The sequence below is a fragment of the Phasianus colchicus genome, chromosome 37 (assembly GCF_987193195.1).
Source record: "Phasianus colchicus chromosome 37, bPhaCol1.hap1.1, whole genome shotgun sequence".
NCBI classification, from domain to species: Eukaryota; Metazoa; Chordata; class Aves; order Galliformes; family Phasianidae; genus Phasianus; species Phasianus colchicus.
Window position 1 is genome coordinate 2,667,769 of NC_143472.1, and position 18,974 is coordinate 2,686,742.

The 18,974-nt window shown below is 53.9% G+C and overlaps 2 protein-coding genes and 2 long non-coding RNA genes across 6 annotated transcripts; 2 read left to right on the plus strand and 2 right to left on the minus strand.

Moving 5' to 3' along the window:
* Positions 1 to 291: 291 nt before the first annotated feature.
* Positions 292 to 4,741, plus strand: B3GAT3 (beta-1,3-glucuronyltransferase 3). Its single transcript, XM_090129739.1, is given in 6 exon segments — positions 292 to 439; positions 527 to 571; positions 574 to 670; positions 1,636 to 1,966; positions 2,993 to 3,283; positions 4,587 to 4,741. Coding segments are annotated over 6 exon segments (945 nt in total). The 5' UTR covers positions 292 to 357; the 3' UTR covers positions 4,686 to 4,741.
* A 1,856-nt stretch (positions 4,742 to 6,597) lies between these two features.
* On the minus strand, positions 6,598 to 13,385 carry LOC149913492 (uncharacterized). 3 transcript variants are annotated; one of them, XR_016461251.1, is made up of 7 exons: positions 13,297 to 13,385; positions 13,139 to 13,188; positions 12,870 to 13,062; positions 9,660 to 9,714; positions 8,483 to 8,590; positions 6,832 to 6,936; positions 6,598 to 6,741 (listed from the first exon to the last, which is right to left on the minus strand). It is a non-coding gene; the product is annotated as an uncharacterized LOC149913492 (long non-coding RNA). The 3 variants fall into 3 exon arrangements; XR_016461250.1 differs by lacking the exons at positions 13,139 to 13,188; positions 13,297 to 13,385 and adding an exon at positions 13,225 to 13,267; XR_016461252.1 differs by lacking the exons at positions 12,870 to 13,062; positions 13,139 to 13,188; positions 13,297 to 13,385 and adding an exon at positions 11,830 to 12,200.
* On the plus strand, positions 13,062 to 15,168 carry CDC42EP2 (CDC42 effector protein 2). Its single transcript, XM_031609471.2, has 2 exons — positions 13,062 to 13,914; positions 14,024 to 15,168. The coding sequence occupies exon 1, from the start codon at positions 13,273 to 13,275 to the stop codon at positions 13,900 to 13,902; it is 630 nt and encodes a 209-aa protein (XP_031465331.2). The 5' UTR covers positions 13,062 to 13,272; the 3' UTR covers positions 13,903 to 13,914; positions 14,024 to 15,168.
* Positions 15,169 to 16,006: 838 nt separating this feature from the next.
* On the minus strand, positions 16,007 to 18,943 carry LOC116239382 (uncharacterized). Its single transcript, XR_004169113.2, has 3 exons — positions 18,856 to 18,943; positions 17,228 to 17,271; positions 16,007 to 17,073 (listed from the first exon to the last, which is right to left on the minus strand). It is a non-coding gene; the product is annotated as an uncharacterized LOC116239382 (long non-coding RNA).
* Between the last annotated feature and the right edge of the window lie 31 nt (positions 18,944 to 18,974).

Here is an 18,974-nt window from a genome sequence, read left to right on the forward strand (position 1 = left end):
GGACACTGGGCCGTACTGGATTATGTTGGGGGGGGCACTGGGAGGTACTGGGTTGCACTGGGATATACTGGCAGGCACTGGGGGGGGCACTGGGACGTACTGGATTATGTTGGGGGGGGCACTGGGATGTACTGGGTTGCACTGGGATATACTGGCAGGCACTGGGGGGGGCACTGGGACGTACTGGTCTCTACTGGCCCGTAACGATTCCCACCAACAAACCTACGGTTCCGGTGTGACCGCAGGGCCCCCCCCGGACCCCCCCCCCCCCCCCCCTCCCTGCAGACCCCCACCTCTTTTCTTTTATCCTCCCCCCCTCCCGGACCCCCACCCCCCATTTTTGTGCCCCCCCCGGCCATGCGGGTGAGGCTGAAGAGCGTCTTTGTGCTGTACCTGGTGGTGTCACTGCTGGTGCTGCTCTGCACGCTGCTGCAGCTCGGTGAGACTGGGGGGGGGGGAGCATTTTTAGGGGGGGGGGATCCAATGACCCCCCCTTCCCCACCCCCTGACCCACATCTCCCCACAGGACAGCCCTGCGATTGCTCTCGGAGGAGTGGGGGGGGGGAAAGGAAGGGATGCGGGACCCCCCCCCCCAACCCCCATCGCAGCTGCGGGGGGGGGGAGGAGAAGAGCTGCCCACCATCTTCGTGGTGACCCCCACCTACGCCAGGTGAGACCCCCCCCCCCTCCCGTGTGCCCCCTACAGCCCCTCTGTGCCCCCAGTCGGACCTGTGCCCCCCCCCAAACCGTATACGGCCCCCCCCGCACACCCTATACCCCCCCTCTATACTCCCCCCCACATCGGCCCCCTACACCTCCAATTTTTCCCTATATAATCTCTACCCCCCCACACAACCCCATACCCCCCCATATGACTTATGCAGCCTCCCTGCCCCCAGTTCCCCCCCCAGTATGACTCGTACCCCCCCATACACCCCATGTCCCCCCCATACACCCCCATATCCCCCCTACACCCCCAGTCCCCCCATACACCCTAAGCCCTCCCCATATCCCCCCCGTACCCCTCCATACACCCAATACGCCCCATATCCCCCCCCAAGCCCCGCCATACACCCCAATCCCCCCCATATACCCCCATACCCCCCTATATCTCCCCCATACCCCCCAATCACCCCATATCCCCCCCAATACACCCAATACCCCCCCATATCCACCTCATACACCCCCAATCCCCTGCATATAACCAATCTCCCCCCATATCCCCCCCATACACCCCCATGCCCCCCCTCACACCCCCCAAATCCACCCCATACCCCCTCTATAACCAACCCCCCCCTACATCCCCCCCATACCCCCCCCCATAAGCAATCCCTCCCTATATCTTTTCCATACCTGCCCATACACCCCATATCCCCTCCCCCATACACCCCATATCCCCCCCATAACCAATCACCCCCCTATAACCAATCCCCCCCCCATAACCAACCCCCCCTACATCCCCCCCATACACTCCATATCCCCCCCATACTCCCCCTATAAGCAATCCCTCCCTATATCCTCCCCATACCCCCCCATACACCCCATTTCCCCCCCCCATACACCCCATACCCCCTCTATAACCACTCCCCCCCCATAACCAATCCCCCCCCCCTATAACCAATCCCCCCCCCCCAGACCCGTTCAGAAAGCCGACCTGGTCCGCCTCTCCCAAACCCTCCTCCACGTGCGGGCGCTGCACTGGTTGGTGGTGGAGGACTCCGCAGCCCCCACCCCGTTAGTGGGGGGGCTTTTGGCCTCCAGCGGACTCCGTTACACCCACCTTTACGCCCCGACCCCCCCGGAACGACGACGGAAACCCGGTGACCCCCCCTGGCTTCGTTCCCGCGGGGTGGAACAACGGAACCGAGCGCTGCGATGGCTGCGGGAAACCAGGCGACCGGGAGAGAGCGGCGTGGTTTATTTTGCTGATGATGACAACACCTACAGCCTGCGGCTCTTCGAGGAGGTCAGAGCCCCCCCGCGGCCCCCACACACCCTAAAAGACCCCCCAGCCCCATATTGGGGTCCCCAGCCCTATATCTAGTCCCTAAACCCCTCCAATCTGTGGTTCTGTGGCTCTATGGGGTTGGACCCTCCCCGATCCCTCCCCCAGTCCCACACTTGGTCCCTAAATCCCAAATCCTACAGCCTGTGGCTCTTTGAGGAGGTCAGAGCCCCCCCGTGGCCCCCCCACACCCTAAAAGACCCTCCAGCCCCCCTCCAGCCCCATACTGGGGTCCCCAGCCCTATATCCAGTCCCTAAACCCCTCCAATCTGTGGTTCTGTGGCTCTATGGGGTTGGATCCCCTCTGATTCCCCCCAGTCCCACAGTCGGTCCCTAAATCCTACAGCCTGCGGCTCTTTGAGGAGGTCAGAGCCCCCCGCAGCCCCCCCAGACCCTAAAAGACCCCCCAGCCCCATATTGGGGTCCCCAATCCCATATCCAGTCCCTAAACCCCTCTGATCTGCAGCTCTGTGGGGTTGAAATCCCTTGGAGCGCCCCTAGACCCTCAGTTGGTCCCTAAATCCTACAGCCTGTGGGTCTTTAAAGAGGTCAGAGCCCCCCCGCGGCCCCCCCCAGACCCTAAAAGACCCCCCAGCCCCCCTCCAGCCCCATACTGGGGTCCCCAGCCCTATATCCAGTCCCTAAACCTCTCCAATCTGTGGTTCTGTGGCTCTATGGGGTTGGACCCCCTCTGATCCCCCCCCAATCCCACACTTGGTTCCTAAGTCCTAAATCCCCCATATCCCCCCTCCTGACCCCCATTCACCTGTTTTCTCCCCTCCAACCCCCCGAACCCCCTCATATCCCTCCCTTCTGACCCTCATTGCCCCCTTCTGACCCCCATTTCCCCCTTATCTCCCCTCTAACCCCCTCAAGCCCCCCTTTATCCCCCCCTTCTGACCCCCATTCCTCCCTTCTCTCTCCTCTAACCCCCCACCCCCCCAAATCCCCCATTTCCCTCCCCCCCCCCCCTATTTCTCCCCACAGATGCGCAGTACCCGGGGGGTCTCAGTCTGGCCGGTGGGGCTGGTGGGGGGGCTTCGTTTCGAGCGCCCTTTGGTGGAGGGGGGGCGCGTGGTGGGCTTCCACACGGCCTGGAAACCTGAACGCCCCTTCCCCTTGGACATGGCGGGCTTCGCTGTGGGGCTGCCCCTCTTGTTGGCCCACCCTGGGGCACGGTTCGACCCCGAGGCTGAGAGGGGCTACCTGGAGAGCAGTCTGCTTGGGGGGCTGGTGACCCCCGCCCAGCTGGAACCCAAGGCTGACAACTGCACACAGGTAGGGAGGAGGGTGTGTGTGTGGGGGGGGTCTTATGGGGGGTCCTGGGGGTCTTACGGGGGACATCAGGGGGCTTATGGGGGGTCCTGGGGGGCAATGGGGATCCTATGGGGTGTCCTGAGGGTCCCTGGGGAGGTTCTGGGGGAGAGTGGGGGTATTTGGGGGATCCTGGGGGGCAATGGGGGGCTTATGGGGGGTCCTGGGGGTCTTACAGGGGACATTAGGGGGCTTATGGGGGGTCCTAGGGGGCAATGGGGATCCTATGGAGTGTCCTGAGGGTCCTTGGGGAGGTTCTAGGGGGCAGTGGGAGTCTTTGGGGGATCCTGGGGGGCATTGGGGGTCTTAGGAGGGGTCCTGGGGGTCTTATGGGGACATCAGGGGGCTTATGGGGGGTCCTGGGGGGCAATGGGGATCCTATGGAGTGTCCTGAGGGTCCTTAGGGAGGATCTGGGGGCAGGGGGGGTCTTTGGGGGATCCTGGGGGGCAATGGGAGCCTTATGGGGGCATTAGGGGTCTAATGGGGGGCATCAGGAGTCTTATGGGGGGTTCTGGGGTGCAATGGGGATCTTATGGAGTGTCCTGAGGGTCCTTGGGGAGGATCTGGGGGCAGGGGGGGTCTTTGGGGGATCCTGGGAGGCAATGGGAGCCTTATGGGGGCATTAGGGGTCTTATGGGGGGCATCAGGGGTCTTATGGGGGGTCCTGGGGTGCAATGGGGATCTTATGGAGTGTCCTGAGGGTCCTTGGGGAGGATCTGGGGGGCAGGGGGGGTCTTTGGGGGATCCTGGGAGGCAATGGGGGGCTTATGGGGGGTCCTGGCGGTCTTATGGGAACATCAGGAGTCTTATGGGGTGTCCTGGGGGGCAATGGGGAGGTACTGGGGAGCAATGGGGGTCTTATGGGGGGCTTTAGGGGTCTTATGGGGGGTTCTGGGGGGCAATGGGGGCAGTGGAGGTTTTATGGGGGGGGTCCTGGGGGTCAATGGGGGGCAATGGGGATCATTTGGATGGTCCTGGGGGTCTTGGGGGGGGCATTTGGGGTCTTATGGAGGGTTCTGGGGGGGCAATGGGGGTTTTATGGGGGGTCTTTGGGGGGTCCTGGTGGTCTTTGGGGGGGCAATGGGAGTCTTTGAGGGGGAATGGGGAACATTGGGGATCCTCTGGAGGGTCCTGGGGGGCTGTGGGGTTTGTTTTTTTTTGGGGGGGGGGGCATTGGAGATCCTATGGGGGTGCAGGGGTTGGGGGGGTCGTGGGGGGGTGGGTGGTCGTTGGGGGGGGGTCCCATATTGCCGCCCCCCCCCCCAGGTGCTGGTTTGGCACACGAGGACGGAGAAACCCAAACTGCGGCAGGAGGAGCAGCTGCAGCGCGAGGGGCGGGGGTCCGACCCCCACATCGAGGTCTGAAGGACCCCCCACCCCCCCCCATAACCACGGGACCCCCCCCTCGACACCCCCCAACCACCCCGGGGGTGTCCACGGGGCTTTATTTATTTTGGGGGGGGGGAATCCCCGATTTTTCTGGGGATCCCCCCCCACCCGCCCAAATTTCCTCTGCAATAAACTGTGCTCTGTGCTGATCTGTGTGTTTGGGGGGGGGGATTGGGGGGTATTTTGAGGTGGGGGGATCTGGGGGGGGTTGAGGTGGGGGGTCATTTTGAGGGGGGGTATCTAGAGGTGGGGGGGCAGTTTGGAGGGGGGGGAGTTGAGGTGGGCGGTCATTTGGGGGGTATTTTGAGGAGGGGGGGAGTTTGGGGGGGTATCTTGAGGTGGGGGGGCAGTTGGGGGGGTCGTTTTGAGGTGGGGGTGCAGATGGGGGTGGTATGGGGAGGAATTTGGGGGGCACGGAGGGAATCCCCTCCCCCTATAAGGGCCCCAGGACCTCATAAAGCCCCCCAAAGACCCCCAGGACCCTCCAAAGACCCCCAGGATCCCCCGTAAAACACCCAAGACCCCCCAGGAGCCCCGAAAGACCCCCCAGCACCCCATAAAGACCCCCCAAGACTCCCCCAAAGACCTTCAGAAGCCCCCATAAGACCTCCAGGACCCCTCCCAGGACCCCCAGGAGCCCCCATAAAACCCTCAGGACCCCCAAAGATCCCCAGGGCCCCATAAAACCCACCAGGACCCCACCTAAGACCCCCCATCATCCCCCCAAAGACCACCAGGATTCCATAAAACCCCCAGGTCCCCTCAAAGACTCCCCTAGGACCCCATAACACCCCTTAAAGACCCTCAGGAGCCCCCATAAGACCTCCAGGACCCCCCCCAGGAGCCCATAAAGACCCCCAGGAGCCCCCATAAAACCCCAGGTCCCCTCAAAGATCCCCCCAGGACCCCATAAAGCCCCCCAAAGACCCTCAGAAGCCCCCATAAGACCTCCAGGACCCGTCCCAGGACGCCCCCAGGAGCTCCCATAAAACCCCCAGGACCCCCAGGAGCCCCCAAAGACCCCCAGGACGCCTCAAAGACCCCCCCAGGAGCCTATAAAGACCCCCCAAGACTCCCCCAAAGACCCTCAGGAGCCCCCATAAGACCTCCAGGACCCCTCCCAGGACCCCATAAAGCCCACCAGGACCCCACCTAAGAACCCCCATCACCCCCCCAAAGACCCCCAGGATTCCATAAAACCCCCAGGTCCCCTCAAAGATCCCCCCAGGACCCCATTAAGCCCCCCAAAGACCCTCAGAAGCCCCCATAAGACCTCCAGGACCCGTCCCAGGACCCCCCCAGGAGCCCCCATAAAACCCCCAGGAGCCCCCAAAGACCCCCAGGACGCCTCAAAGACCCCCCCAGGAGCCTATAAAGACCCCCCAAAGACCCCCCAAGACTCCCCCAAAGACCCTCAGGATCCCCCATAAGACCTCCAGGACCCCTCCCAGGACTCCCAAAGATCCCCAGAGCCCCATAAAGCCCACCAGGACCCCACCTAAGACCCCACATCATCCCCCCAAAGACCCCCAGGATTCCATAAAACCCCCAGGTCCCCTCAAAGACTCCCCTAGGACCCCATAACGCCCCTCAAAAACCCTCAGGAGCCCCCATAAGACCTCCAGGACCCCCCCAGGAGCCCATAAAGACCCCCAGGAGCCCCCATAAAACCCCCAGAACCCCTCAAAGATCCCCCCGCCATAAAACCCCCAGGACTCCCCCCCCCCAAAGCCCCCCCCCAGCGTGGGTTTGACGCCCGGCTCGTGGCGATGCAGTCACTGCGGGGTGTGGCTTTGCTTTGCATTGCATTGCATTGCATTGCATTGCATTGCAGCCGCAGCGCCGCAGCAAAGGAGGCAGCAGAGCAAAAGGAAAAAGGGGGGTGAGTGCCCCCCCCCGCCAGCCCCCCACCCCCATCACTCCCCCCCGTAGATTTAGGGTCGGTTTATAGGGCTTGGGGAGGGGGGGGTTTAAAGGAGCGCGGCCTCTTCCTGCCCATGCAGCAAACAGGGCGCAGCGTTCCTTCCTGCCCCTGGGTTTTCATTTTTTGGGGTGAATTTCGGGCTTTTTGGGTCCAGACGTTCCCCCCCCTCCCACCCCATCCCCCCCCCTCCGCTCCAACCTCTCGTTGGCTTCGGATGGGAGAGCGAAGTTCGTCAGCGCCGCAGCTCGTTAAGGCCGAGCAAATCCAATCCTCAACGTCCTCCATCGTTTGGGGGGGGTCAACCTGCTTCGAATTGGGGGGGGGGGGGCACTTAATTATCCCTAATCACCCCTAACACCCCCTGATGACCCCTAATTACCCCTATATTTATATATTCAATGCCCTTCTTGCTCTCTACGGCTGTTCCCCCCCCTCCTCATCCCCCCCCACAGGAGATTAAACCCAGAGATTCCCCGTAAGAGAGACCAGAAGACAGAGCCACGTTTTGGGGGCAAAACGGAGGAATTTGGGGCTTCTCGGGGTGGGATTTGTGGACTCTGACCCCAAGGAGGGGTTGGGGGGGGGGAGCGACCTCTGTCCCCCGGGATTCCCAGCGCTCCCATTGCTCACACCCAGCATTTCCCATTGCTTTCACACCCTTCCCTCCCCCCATTCCTGTTTTCTTGGTTTATTTTTCCCCTTTTTTGGGGCTTTTTCTCCCATTTTCTGCCCTTTCTTTCCTCATTCCCCCCCTTTTCTGCCTTTAAGACCTTTTCCCTCGCCCGCTTTTCTTCATTTCGGAGCGTTTTTCCCATTTTGACACTTATTTCCCCCGTTTTTTCTGCCCCTTCAGACCCCAGTTTGCCCCAATTCCTCCCAATTAGCCCCAAATCCACCCCATTTCCTCCCAATTCCCCCCCATTTCCTTAATTTGCCCCCCAAATTGGCCCCAATTTCTCCCCAAATCTCCCAGTTTGCCTCAATTTCCCCCCAGTCTGCCCCAATTTCCCCCGACTGACCCCAAATTCTCCAAAATTTCCCCCCAAATTTCACCAAATTCCCCCAGCTTTCCCCCAATTCCCCTTCAGTTTTCCCAAATTTCCCCCAAATTCCCCCGATTTGCCTCAGTTTCCCCCCAGCTTCCCCCGATTTGCCCCCAAATTCCCCAGTTTGCCCCCATATTCTTCCAGTTTCCCCCAATTTGCCCCAAATTCTCCCAGTTTCCCCCCAATTTCCCCCAATTTGCCCCCAAATTCCATCAAATCTCCCCAAATTTCTCCCCAATTTCCCTCCAATCCTCTCCAGTTTCCCCCACATCGCCCGAATTTGCCCCAAATTCCATCAAATCCCCCCAAATTTCCCCTAATTTCTACCCAAGCCCCCCATTTTCCCCCTATTTCCTCCCCGAATCCCCCCTAATTTGCCCCCAATTTCCCCCCAATTCCCCCAATTAACCCCCATTAATTATTTGCAGGCCCTTCACGGAGGACCGCCGCCATCCCTGGAGGTGGAAACATCAGAAATTTGGGCTGAAAAAGGCCAATTTTGGCTCCGTTGCCGCCCGCAGGTGAGCGGAGATGGGGGCACCCCAAAGGAGCGCTGGGATCGGGGCCAAAGCTCTGCATTTTGGGGTGATTTCCTGGCTTTTTGTGATCCTGACGAGGGCGGGGGTTTGGGGGTGGGTTAATAGATACCCAGGAATGGGTAAAATTGGCCAAAAATGTCTGTTTTCAGCCCAAAAATGGGAGCACGTGGCGGCTGGATTCTTTCCCTGCAACAAAGCCGCTTTCTGTTGTTTGTTTTTTTTTTTTCCCTTTTTTTCTCCTCTTTTTGCTGCCCAATGGGACACCTGGGTTGTGCTCCTCTTCTTTTTTGGGTGTTTTCTTGCCATTTTTGGGGTCTTTTTGGTGAGTTTTGCTCCGCCGTGGCGATGGGAGATGGGTTGTGATGGCAAAAGCTGGGGGGAGGAAGACATAAATAAGGGTTAAAACGGATAAATAGGGGCTAAAAAGGGGGAAATAAGGGTTAAAAGGGGGAAATGAGGAGGGGGGGTGGATCAAGTGGGGTTAGAAGGGCGGAAATGGGGCTGAAAATGGATGAGTGGGGGTTGGAAATGGATAAATGGAGCTAAAAGGGGATAAATAAGGGCTAAAAAGGGGAAAATGGGGGTTGAAAATGGATAAATGGGGGTTAGAATGGCAGAAATGGGGATAAATGGGGGTTAAAAGGGGATAAATGGGGGTTGGAAATGGATAAATGGGTTAAAAGGGGTAAATTAGGGCTAAAAAAGGGAAAATGGGGGTTGAGAATGGATAAATGGGGGTTAGAATGGCAGAAATTGGGTTAAAAGTGAATTAAAAGGGGTTAAAATGGACAAATAAGGGCTAAAAAGGGGATAAATGGGGGTTAAAAATGGATAAATAAGGGTTAAAAAGGGGGGAAATGGGAGTTAGAGAGGAAAAAATGGGGGTTGAAAGGGGATAAATTGGGTTTAAAATGGAAAAATGGGGGTTGAAAAGGGGTAAACGGGGGTAAAAATACAGAAGTTGGGGTTAGAATGGCAGAAATGGGGTTAAAAAGGGAAGAATAGGGGTTGAAAAGGGATCAGCGGGGTTAAAAAGGGAAAAAATGGGGTTAAAAAGGGGAAAATGGGGGTTTAGAAAGGCACCAATGGGGATAGAAAGGCAGAAATAGGGTTAAAAGTGCATAAATAAGGGTTAAAAAGGGATAAGTGGGGGTAAAACACATAAATTGGGGTTAGAATGGCAGAACTGGGGTGAGAAGTGCATGAATCAGGGTTGAAATGGATAAACAGGGGTAGAAAAAGGTGTGAAATGGGGTTGGAAAGGCAGAAATTGGGGTCAGAAAGGCAGGAATGGGGATTGAAAATGGATAAATGGGGGTTAAAAGGGCAAAAGTGGGGTTAAAAATACCTAAATTGGGGTTAGAAAGGCAGAAATGGGGGCAAAAAAGGCATAAATGTGGCTCACAAAAGGCCCAGATTTGTGATACTGGGGTTTTTTTACCTTCTGACCCAATTCTGGACGTTTCCACCCCATTCTGGACCGCATCCCTCACCTCCTGGGAAGAGGGAAAATGAAGGATTTGGAGGATATCTGTCCTCCCTATAAACACAGCTGCACCTTTTGGGGGCACTGACCCCATCCTGAGCAGCGTTGGTCCAAAATTCCCCTTTTTGGGGCCCTTTTGGGGCCATTGGGGCCATTTTGGGACCATTTGGGGGACCGTTTGGGGGCCATTTGGGGCTGTTTTGGGACCATTTTGGGGCCATTATGGGGACATTTTGGGACCGTTTGGGGGCCACTAGGGCTGATTTGGGGCCATTTGGGGGCTCTTTTGGAGCCATTTGGAGCCGTTATGGGGACATTTTGGGGGCCATTGGGGACATTTGGGGCTGTAGGGGACCACTTCGGGGTCACTTAGGGCTGTTTCAGGACTGTTCTGGGGCCACCTGGGGACCCTTTTAGGGTCATTATGGGGCCATTTGAGGCTGTTTTGGGGCCATTTGGGATGTTTTGGGGCCATTTTAGGGCCATTTGGGGCCGCTTTGGGACCATTTGGGGGGCATTAGGACTGCTTTGGGGCTGTTTCAAGGCCGTTTTGGGACCATCTGGGGGCCATTTGGGGCTGTTTTCCTATTTTTTCCCCCTGCTCGGTGCCACCCCGCTGCGTCTCGTTAATCCAGGCGGGATTAACGAGGCTGAGCTCTGCACTGTCAGCACGCAGCGGCATCGGGTGTGGGATGACATCAGTGTGGCCCTATTGATGCCGACGGGGTTGGGATGCGGCAAATCCGGCGCCGCTGCCTCCATCCCACTGATTTTCCACCAAAAATGGGCAGATTTGGGGATTCTTCCGTCATTTGGGGTGATTTTGTAAGGATAATTTTGTCAGGGAGAGCTGAGGGCTCATCTCTGGGGGTTGTGGTGGAGCTCAGGACTTTGGTTCCTTCGTAAGAGCTCTGCTTGGGGTTGGAAGTCTCTGTTTTGTACCCAAAACCATGGGATTTTCCCAAAATCTTTGGGTTTTCTCCTAAATCTGTGGGTTTTCCCCCAAAACCTCGGGTTCAAACCCTTGGTTTGACCGCAAGACCTCAGTTTGACCTCCAAATCTTCAGGATTTCCCCCAAATCTTTGAGTTTTCCCCCAAAACCTCAGGCTTAAAACCTTGGGTTGACCTCAAGACTTCAGTTTCACCCAAAATCTTTAAATTTTCCCCCAAAACCTCAGGCTTAAAATCTTGGGTTCACTCCAAGACTTTGGTTTGTCCCAAAATCTTTGAGTTTTCCCCCAAAACCTCGTGTTCAAGACCTTGAGTTTGAGCGCAAGACTTTGGTTTGTCCCAAAATCTTTGGGTTTCTCCCAAAACCTCCGGTTCAAAACCTTGGATCTGACCCCAAAACTTCAGATTTCACCCCAAAACCCTCAGATTCGCTCCTACAGCCCACACTGAAATGAATGCATTTTATATAAGTGCCAAAAAATGGGATTTTGCTCCTAAAAAATGAGCAGCAGAGGCGCTATTAGGAATCAGGGCTATTAATAATCAGGGCTCAGCCAGCCAATGAAACCCTCAATTCCTTCCACCCCGACGTTTTGGGGCTTTTTTTGACTGAAAATGCCCGTTTTTGGTTTCTTCACTCTTTTGTTGAAAACTCGCCCCGAGAAACGCAAACTGTTGGATTTCAGTAAAACCAGAAAAAAAAAAAAATCACAATTTCCTTCCCCTTCATCTGCGTTGGGTTTTGTAAGCTTGGGTGCGGTCAGATTGCAGACGGCTGTCGGAAGGGATGAACCAAAATCCCTTTTTTTTTGGCTCAAAAAAGCCAGTGCTGCTTTCGGAGGTTGAATTCCAGGCCCCCAAAACCTCACATTCAAGACGTTGATTTAACCAAAATCTTTGGGTTTTCTCCCAAAACCGCGGGTTCAAGAACCTTGAATTTGACCGCAAGGCCTTGGTCTGACCCCAAATCTTTGGGATTCCCCCCCACAATCTTTGGGTTTTCCCCTAAAACCTCAGATTCAAAACCTTGGCTATGAGCCCAAGACTTTGGTTTGACCCCAAATCTTTGGGTTTTCTCCCAAAACCTCCAGATCAAGACCTTGGGTTGACCCCAAATCTTTTGAGTTTTCCCCCAAAACCTCGGGTACAAAACCTTGGGTTTGACCCCAATACCTTCTGCGGTTCAATTCCAGGCCCCAAATCCTGCTGGATTCCGGATTTTTCTCACAATCAGAACCACTCCATAAAGCCTTTAACGAAGCGTTGCGTGCCTGGAACTAATTACCGGCTCGTTTCGTTATCAATTACGCAGCCAATTGAGAGGAGATAGAGAGCAGCTGGAATTCATCTCCTGGGCTGCACTGAGCTTCAGCCCTAAATGTTAAATTCTACTTCTGAGTGCCTCCTTTTACCCATTTTCCTCCTTTTTTTAACCCATTTTCCTTCTCTTTTGTACCCATTTTCCTCTTTTGTACTGACTTTCCTCCTCTTTTGTATCCATTTTCCTCCTCTTTTGTATCCATTTTCTTCCTTTTTTGTACTGATTTTCCTCCTCTTTTTTACTCGTTTTCCTCCTCTTTTGTGCCGACTTTCCTCTTTTGTACTGATTTTCCTCCTCTTTTATACTGATTTTCCTCCTCCTTTTTACCCATTTTCCTCTTTTGTACCCATTTTCCTCCTCCTTTTTACCCATTTTTCTCCTCTTTTGTACCCATTTTCCCCCTCCCTTATGCAGGCTGCCTTTAAATTCAATGCAGCGAAGGCTCAGGCCATGAAGATTCGGTCCTAAGCGCTGCATTCCACTTTGGAGTGTTTTTTTCAACCCATTTTCCTCCCGGTATTCGCAGATTGGCTTCAATCATCACAGAGCTCCCCCAGCGCATCAGTGGGGTTAAAAGTGCATAAATGAGGGCTGAAAATGGATAAACGGGGTTAAAATATACATAAATTGGGGTCAGAATGGCAGAAACGGGGTTAGAAGTGCATAAGTAAGGATTGAAGATGGATAAATGAGGGGGAAAACTGCAAAAATTGGGGTTAAAATTGTGTTGGGGTTCGGCCCTAATGCTGTGCTCTGCTTTTGAGCGCTAATTTTTACCCATTTTCCTCCTTTTTTTTGGCAGATTGCTCTTAAAACCAACGCCACAGACCTCCTGGGATGAGTTGAGGTTCAGTCCTCAATGTGAAATTCTACTTTTGAGTGCCTTTTTTACCGATTTCCCTGCTTTTTACTGCAGATTGCTCTTCAAAGTGACGTCGCAGAGCTCCTGGGCGGCGGCGTTGAGGTTCAGTCCTCAATGTGAAATTCTACTTCCGAGCACATTTTTACCAATTTTCCTCCTTTTTACTGCAGATTGCTCTTTGAAGAGACATCACAGAGCTCCTGGGCAGTGCTGAAGTTCAGCCCTAAATGCGAAATCCTACATTCAAGCACCTTTTTTTTTTTTTTTAACCGATTTTCCTGCTTTTTACTGCAGATTACTCTTCAAAGTGAGGCATCGCAGAGCTCCTGGGCCGCGCTGGCGTTCAGCCCTAAATGTGAAATTCTACCTCTGAGCACATTTTTACCCATTTTCCCCTCTTCTTCCGCAGATCCAGGAGCCGGGATCCACCACCATGTCCACCAAGGCTCCCATCTACCTGAAGCGTGGCAGCAGGAAGGGCAAGAAGGAGAAGCTCCGCGACATCCTGTCGTCCGACATGATCAGCCCCCCGCTGGGGGATTTCCGTCACACCATCCACATCGGCAGCGGCGGCGAAAGCGACATGTTTGGGGACATCTCCTTCCTCCAGGGGAAATTCCACCTCCTCCCCAGGACCGAGAGCGGCTTCCATTCCGACAAGGACAGCCCCGAGGCGGCTCCCTTTGAGTTCTCCAGGACGGCCACCATCTCTGGCCGCCAGCAGGCCACCGAAACCTCCTCTCCCCTCCTCAAGAACGCCATTTCCTTGCCCGTCATCGGGGGGCCGCAAGCTTTGACCCTTCCTTCCGCCCAAGCCCCCCCAAAACCCCCACGGCTCCACCTGGATGACAAAACCGCCGCTGCTGCCGCTGCCCTGCATCCCTGCAGCCCACAGAACGGTTTCTCGGAGGAGAAGAGCAGCCCCGAGCCCTTCCTCTCGCACGCCGGCTCCCTCCTCTCCCTCCACGTGGATTTGGGGCCGTCCATCCTGGAGGACGTGCTGCAGGTGATGGAGAAGCACCAAGGGGAAAAGGATTCAGGCCGGCAGGAGGTGTTGACATGAAGGCGAGTGGAGGTAAAAACAAAAAAAACAGGTCCGTTTTGGATCGATTCCTCCTCCTCGCGGAAGGGGAGGCTCAAATCTGCAGGTCCCTGATCCTCACTGCTCTCCTTTCCTCTTGCAGGACCCCTGGTGCAAACGGGACGGGAGCATTGCAGCCCTCCAGATAGCCCCCGGCAGCGGGGAAGGGAATAAAACCCCCCCGAGGACCCCCGAGGTTCCTACAGAGATGGATTGAGCTGACCTGGAAGAGACGAAGCGCCGGTGGAAGATGGATGGGGGGTGAAGTCCAGACGGGATTCCCAAAGGAAGGAGGCGTTGTTTTGGGGGAGATTTCGGTGCTGGTTGGGATCCGCGCCCCGCCAGGAGGGAGCGCGCGGCCCTAAAAGCTTCAGGTTGCTGTGGGTGCCACAAAGAAGTAAAATCAGGGGGGGGCTTCGCAGCAAAATGACCCCGCTGGGGATTCGTGCTGCTCCTCCTCCATGGAAAAGCTTAAAAAAACAAACAAAAGAAGACCCCCCCCCCCCCCACAAAACCCCCCATCCCCGACAAAAGCCCTCAGAAGACTCCCGAGAATCCCCCAACCCTCCAAAATAACCCTGAAAGCTCCCCAAAACTCCTCCAACCCCCCTAAAAAACTACCTATCAAAAACAAAGCGACCAAAAAACCCCAAGCACCCCGCCCAAAAACCTCAGGAACAGAAAAAACCTGACCACCCCCCAAAAAAACACCCCCAAACCCCCTGAAAAACAAAAAAATACACCCAAAAAGAAGCCCCCCAAACCCCCAAGCCCTGCAAAAAAAACTCAAAAGACCCCTCGGAACACCCCCAACCCCCCAACCCCCCGCATAAAAAACAGAAGAAAAAACAAAAAGATCCTGAAAAATAGCCCCCCAAACCCCCAGCCCTCCCAAATCCCAAAAACACACACAAAAAAACCCACAACCCCCCAAAAAACAACAAAAAAAAGAAACAAAGACCCCAAACCCCGCAAAAAGACAAAAAAACACCCCCCCAGAACCCCCAAAACAAAAAGAAACCAATATAAACCCAAATCACCCCCCAAAAAACCTCCCAAACCCTGCCCCCAAAACCAATATCCCTCCCCAAAAAAACCCCAAAAGCCCCCAACCCCCCCCCCCCAAAAAAAACCCAAAACCAAAAAACCCCCCCAAAGAACAACAAAATACAACAAAGAAAATGGGAAAAAAACAAAGAAACGCAAACAAACAAAACAACCCCCCCCCAAAACAACAACAAAAAAACAGAAACAAAAAAGACCCCCCAACCCCCCCCAAAAATAAACAAAAAATCAACCCCCCCAGAAGCCCTAAAACAAAAAGAAACCAATATAAATCAATATCCCCCCCAAAAAAAGCCCCCCAAACCCCCCAAAACAAACAAAAAAAACCAAATTCCCTCAAAACAACAAAATCAATCAAACACAAAAATTAACCCCCCCCCCCCCCCCCAAAAAAAAACCCCAAAAATCCCACAACCTCCCCCCCAAAAAGCCCCCCACCCAGCACAGAGCAGCGAAAAGCTGCAGTTTGGCCAGGACAGAAAAGTGGGCCTGCAGTGCAGGGCTTGGAATTTGGAATCATCATCATAAACCAACGGGAGCGGGGAGAATCACAGCGCCCTGGATTAATTAATGAATCGCCTGGATTAATTAATCGCCTCCTCGTTAACCGCGCCATCCTCGTTAAGCGGGCGAGGGAAGGCGGGCTGAGAGGCGACGTCGGTCCCGTTTTGTATCCAAAACCATCACCAAAAAAACCCAAACAAACAAAACAAAACCACCCGTTTCTGCTGAAATCGGCCATCGGCGGAGGCTGACCTCGTTAAGTCAGGCAGTAATTAATTACCTGCGGGACTTGCGGTGATTTGTGGCCTTCCTGCCCAACGTGAGGCGGCGTTCCACGCTCTCCGCTGCCCTTCTGGTGGTTCCCCATGTTTCTTTATGGCCGTTTGGCACGGGCGCATCGTTGGGTAACGACTCTCTAATTAACGACTCATTAATTAAAGACTCATTAATTAACGAGCTGGCGGCTGGTCAGCGTGCCATCGTGTGTGTGCTGCCTCTTGGTTCTCATTTCTGGGGGGGGGGGAATGCATGCAAACAGCAAAAATTTGGGGTTAAAACACTTTTTTTGCCAACTTTTCCAACCTGCAGGATGAGGAGTAATTAAAACCTGGTGTTAATTGAGTGTACAGTGCTGGATTGAGACTTTGGGGTTTTGTTCCTATTGGTTTTCACTTCCCCAGATACAGCAAAAACAAACCAACCAACCATCTGTTTTTTTCCCCTTCCCTCCCCCCTTTCCTCTCATTTTCCCCCTTTTTCCTCCCATTTCCTTCCCCTTTCCTCCCATTTATCCCCTTCCCCCCCCACTTCCTCTCATTTTCCTCCCATTTTCCCACTTTTTCTTTCCATTTCCTCCCACTTTCCCCCCTTTTCTTCCCTTTCTTTCCTCCCTTTTCCCTTTCCCCCATTTTCCTCCCCCTTTTCCTCCCATTTATCCCCTTTCCCCACCCACTTCCTCTCATTTTCCTCCCATTTTCACACTTTTCCTCCTCTCCCTTCTTTCCTCCTTTTTTCCTCTTCCCCCCCCTTCCTCTCCTTTTCACCCCCTTTTCCTCCCTTCTCCCCTTTCCTTCCCCATTTTTCCTCTCTCTTTTCCTTCTCCTTTCTTCCCTTCCCCCCTTTCCTCTCCCTTTTTTCCTCTTTCTTTTCCTTCCCTTTTCCTCCCCTTTTCCCCCCTTCCCCCCCCATTCCTCCCCCCCCTTCCTTCTCTTTTCTTCTCCCCTTTCCCCACCTTTTCCTCCCCTTTTCTCCCATTTGCCCTCCCTTTCCCCCATCATTTCCCCCCCATTTCCCTGCTGTCTCATCCCCTTGGCTGCAAGCCATTGAACCAGCTGCAAAATACCCTTAAAAAAAAAAACAAAAACATATTTTTCAGCTACTTTAGCAAAAAAAAAAAAACAAAAAAAGCAGCACTGCCACGCGGTGTTTCCACACAGGATGAGAGCTTCCTCCATTGCCCCATCGCTGCTCCCCGCGTGCGTTCATTTCCCAATTAGTCACTCCTTAATGAGCGCTTCGTGGTAAACGAGCCTTGCCAAACTCCGCGTTTCTACGCCCATTCCGCGAAGCGTGAGTCATGGGGAGCTTATTTGGGGGAAAAAAAAAAAAATCAATTAACGAGGGGTTAATTAACGCGCAGGGAGAGGTGTTGTGTATAGAAAGGTTTGGGGGCATTAAAAAGAAACCCAATTTCCAGGTAATTAAGGGGAAAAATGAATGGGAAGGGAGGGGGGCTCACCTGTCAGAGCAGTGGGTCCGCTTCTTCCTGACCCACATTGAGACCTGGGTGGGTAAGCGTTGAGATGGGTGGTTAATTGAGGTGTGTTAATTGGGAGAACACAATAAATAATTAAAAGGGGAGAGTTGTTTGGGGGGAGGGGGGAGTCATGGTTGTGTGCGAAGAAACTGAGGTGGAAAAGGGAGATTTGATGATTTTGTGCAGAATTTCGGCGTTGGATCAACCCAACAGATCCTCCGAGGCAATAAATAACAATTAAAACCCACGGTTAATTGTGATAATTAAAACAAACCACGAAGCAAATGGGTTCCTTTGGGTGGTGGCTTTGGTGCCCAAAGGACACAGGAATGTGTGAATGGTGAACACAAACCCCGATAATTGAATCCAACCCTAATAACAAAACCCTAATTGAACCTAAACCCTAATAAACACAAATGCTAATTGAACCCAAACCCTCACTTTCCCTCCCATTTCCTACCCCTTTTCTCCCAATTTTGCCCCCTTTTCCACCCGTTTCCTTCCCATTTCCTCCCCGTTCCCCATTTCCTTCCCCTTTTGCTCCCATTTACCCCCTCATATTCCCTCCTTCCTCACATTTTCCTCCCATTTTATCCCCTTTTCCTCTCATTTCCCCCCTTTTTCCTTCCATTTTCCTCCCCCTTCCTCTCACTTTCCTTCCTTTTTCCTCTCATTTCTCCCCTTTTCCTTCCATTTCCACCCCCTTTCCCCCATCTCCTCCCACTTCTTCCCTTTTCCTCATCCTTCTCCTTCCATTTCCTTCCCTTTTCCCACTCACATTCCCCTTTTATCCCTCAAATTTCCCTTCTATCCCTCCAATTTTCCCCTTCTCTATTCAGCGTCCCCCCCTTTTTCCCTTTTCTGTCACATTTTCCTGTTTTCCCTTCACAGTCCTCTTTTCCCTCAGATTTCCCTTTAATCCTCCAATTCTCCCCATTTCCCCCCTAACCCTCAATTTCCCCCACTTTTTTCCCTCAGATTTTATCATTTTTCCTCACATTTTCCCCATCTTCCTTCCAAATTTCCCCATTCCTTCACGTTTCCCTTCACCCATTTCCCTTCATATTTTTCCTATTATTCTTCAAATTTTCCCCCTTTCCTTCACATTCTCCCTCACATTTTCCCATTTCCCCCAAATTTTCCCCTTTCTTCCTACCAATTTTCCCCTTTCCTTCATATTTTCCAATTTTCCCTCATATTTCCCCCAATATCCTTCCAATCTTCCCCCTTTTCATCACATTCTTCCTCATATTTTCCCATCCCTCCCACATTTCCCCCACCATCTTTCCAAATTTCCCCCTTTCCTTCACATTCTCCCTTACATTTTCCCATTTTCCCCCTTATTTTCCCCTTTCTTCCTACCAATTTTCCCCTTTCCTTCATATTTTCCAATTTTCCCTCATATTTCCCCCAATATCCTTCCAATCTTCCCCCTTTTCATCACATTCTTCCTCATATTTTCCCATCCCTCCCACATTTCCCCCACCATCTTTCCAAATTTCCCCCTTTCCTTCACATTCTCCCTTACATTTTCCCATTTTCCCCCTTATTTTCCCCTTTTTCCCTTCCAATTCTCCCCTTTCCCTTCACATCTTCCCGCCTTTTCCCACCTCCACTCCTTTCCCGCCTTTTTCCCTGCGCATGCGCACAACTCCCCACGCGCCCCCGGGAGCAGACTGCGCATGTGCAGAATCCCACAGCGGGCCCTTGTGTGCCACGCGCACTGCGC

Bases quoted from the DNA above. Each gene is read 5' to 3' on its own strand.
- CDC42EP2 (XM_031609471.2), top strand. From the start codon at position 13,273: ATGTCCACCAAGGCTCCCATCTACCTGAAGCGTGGCAGCAGGAAGGGC.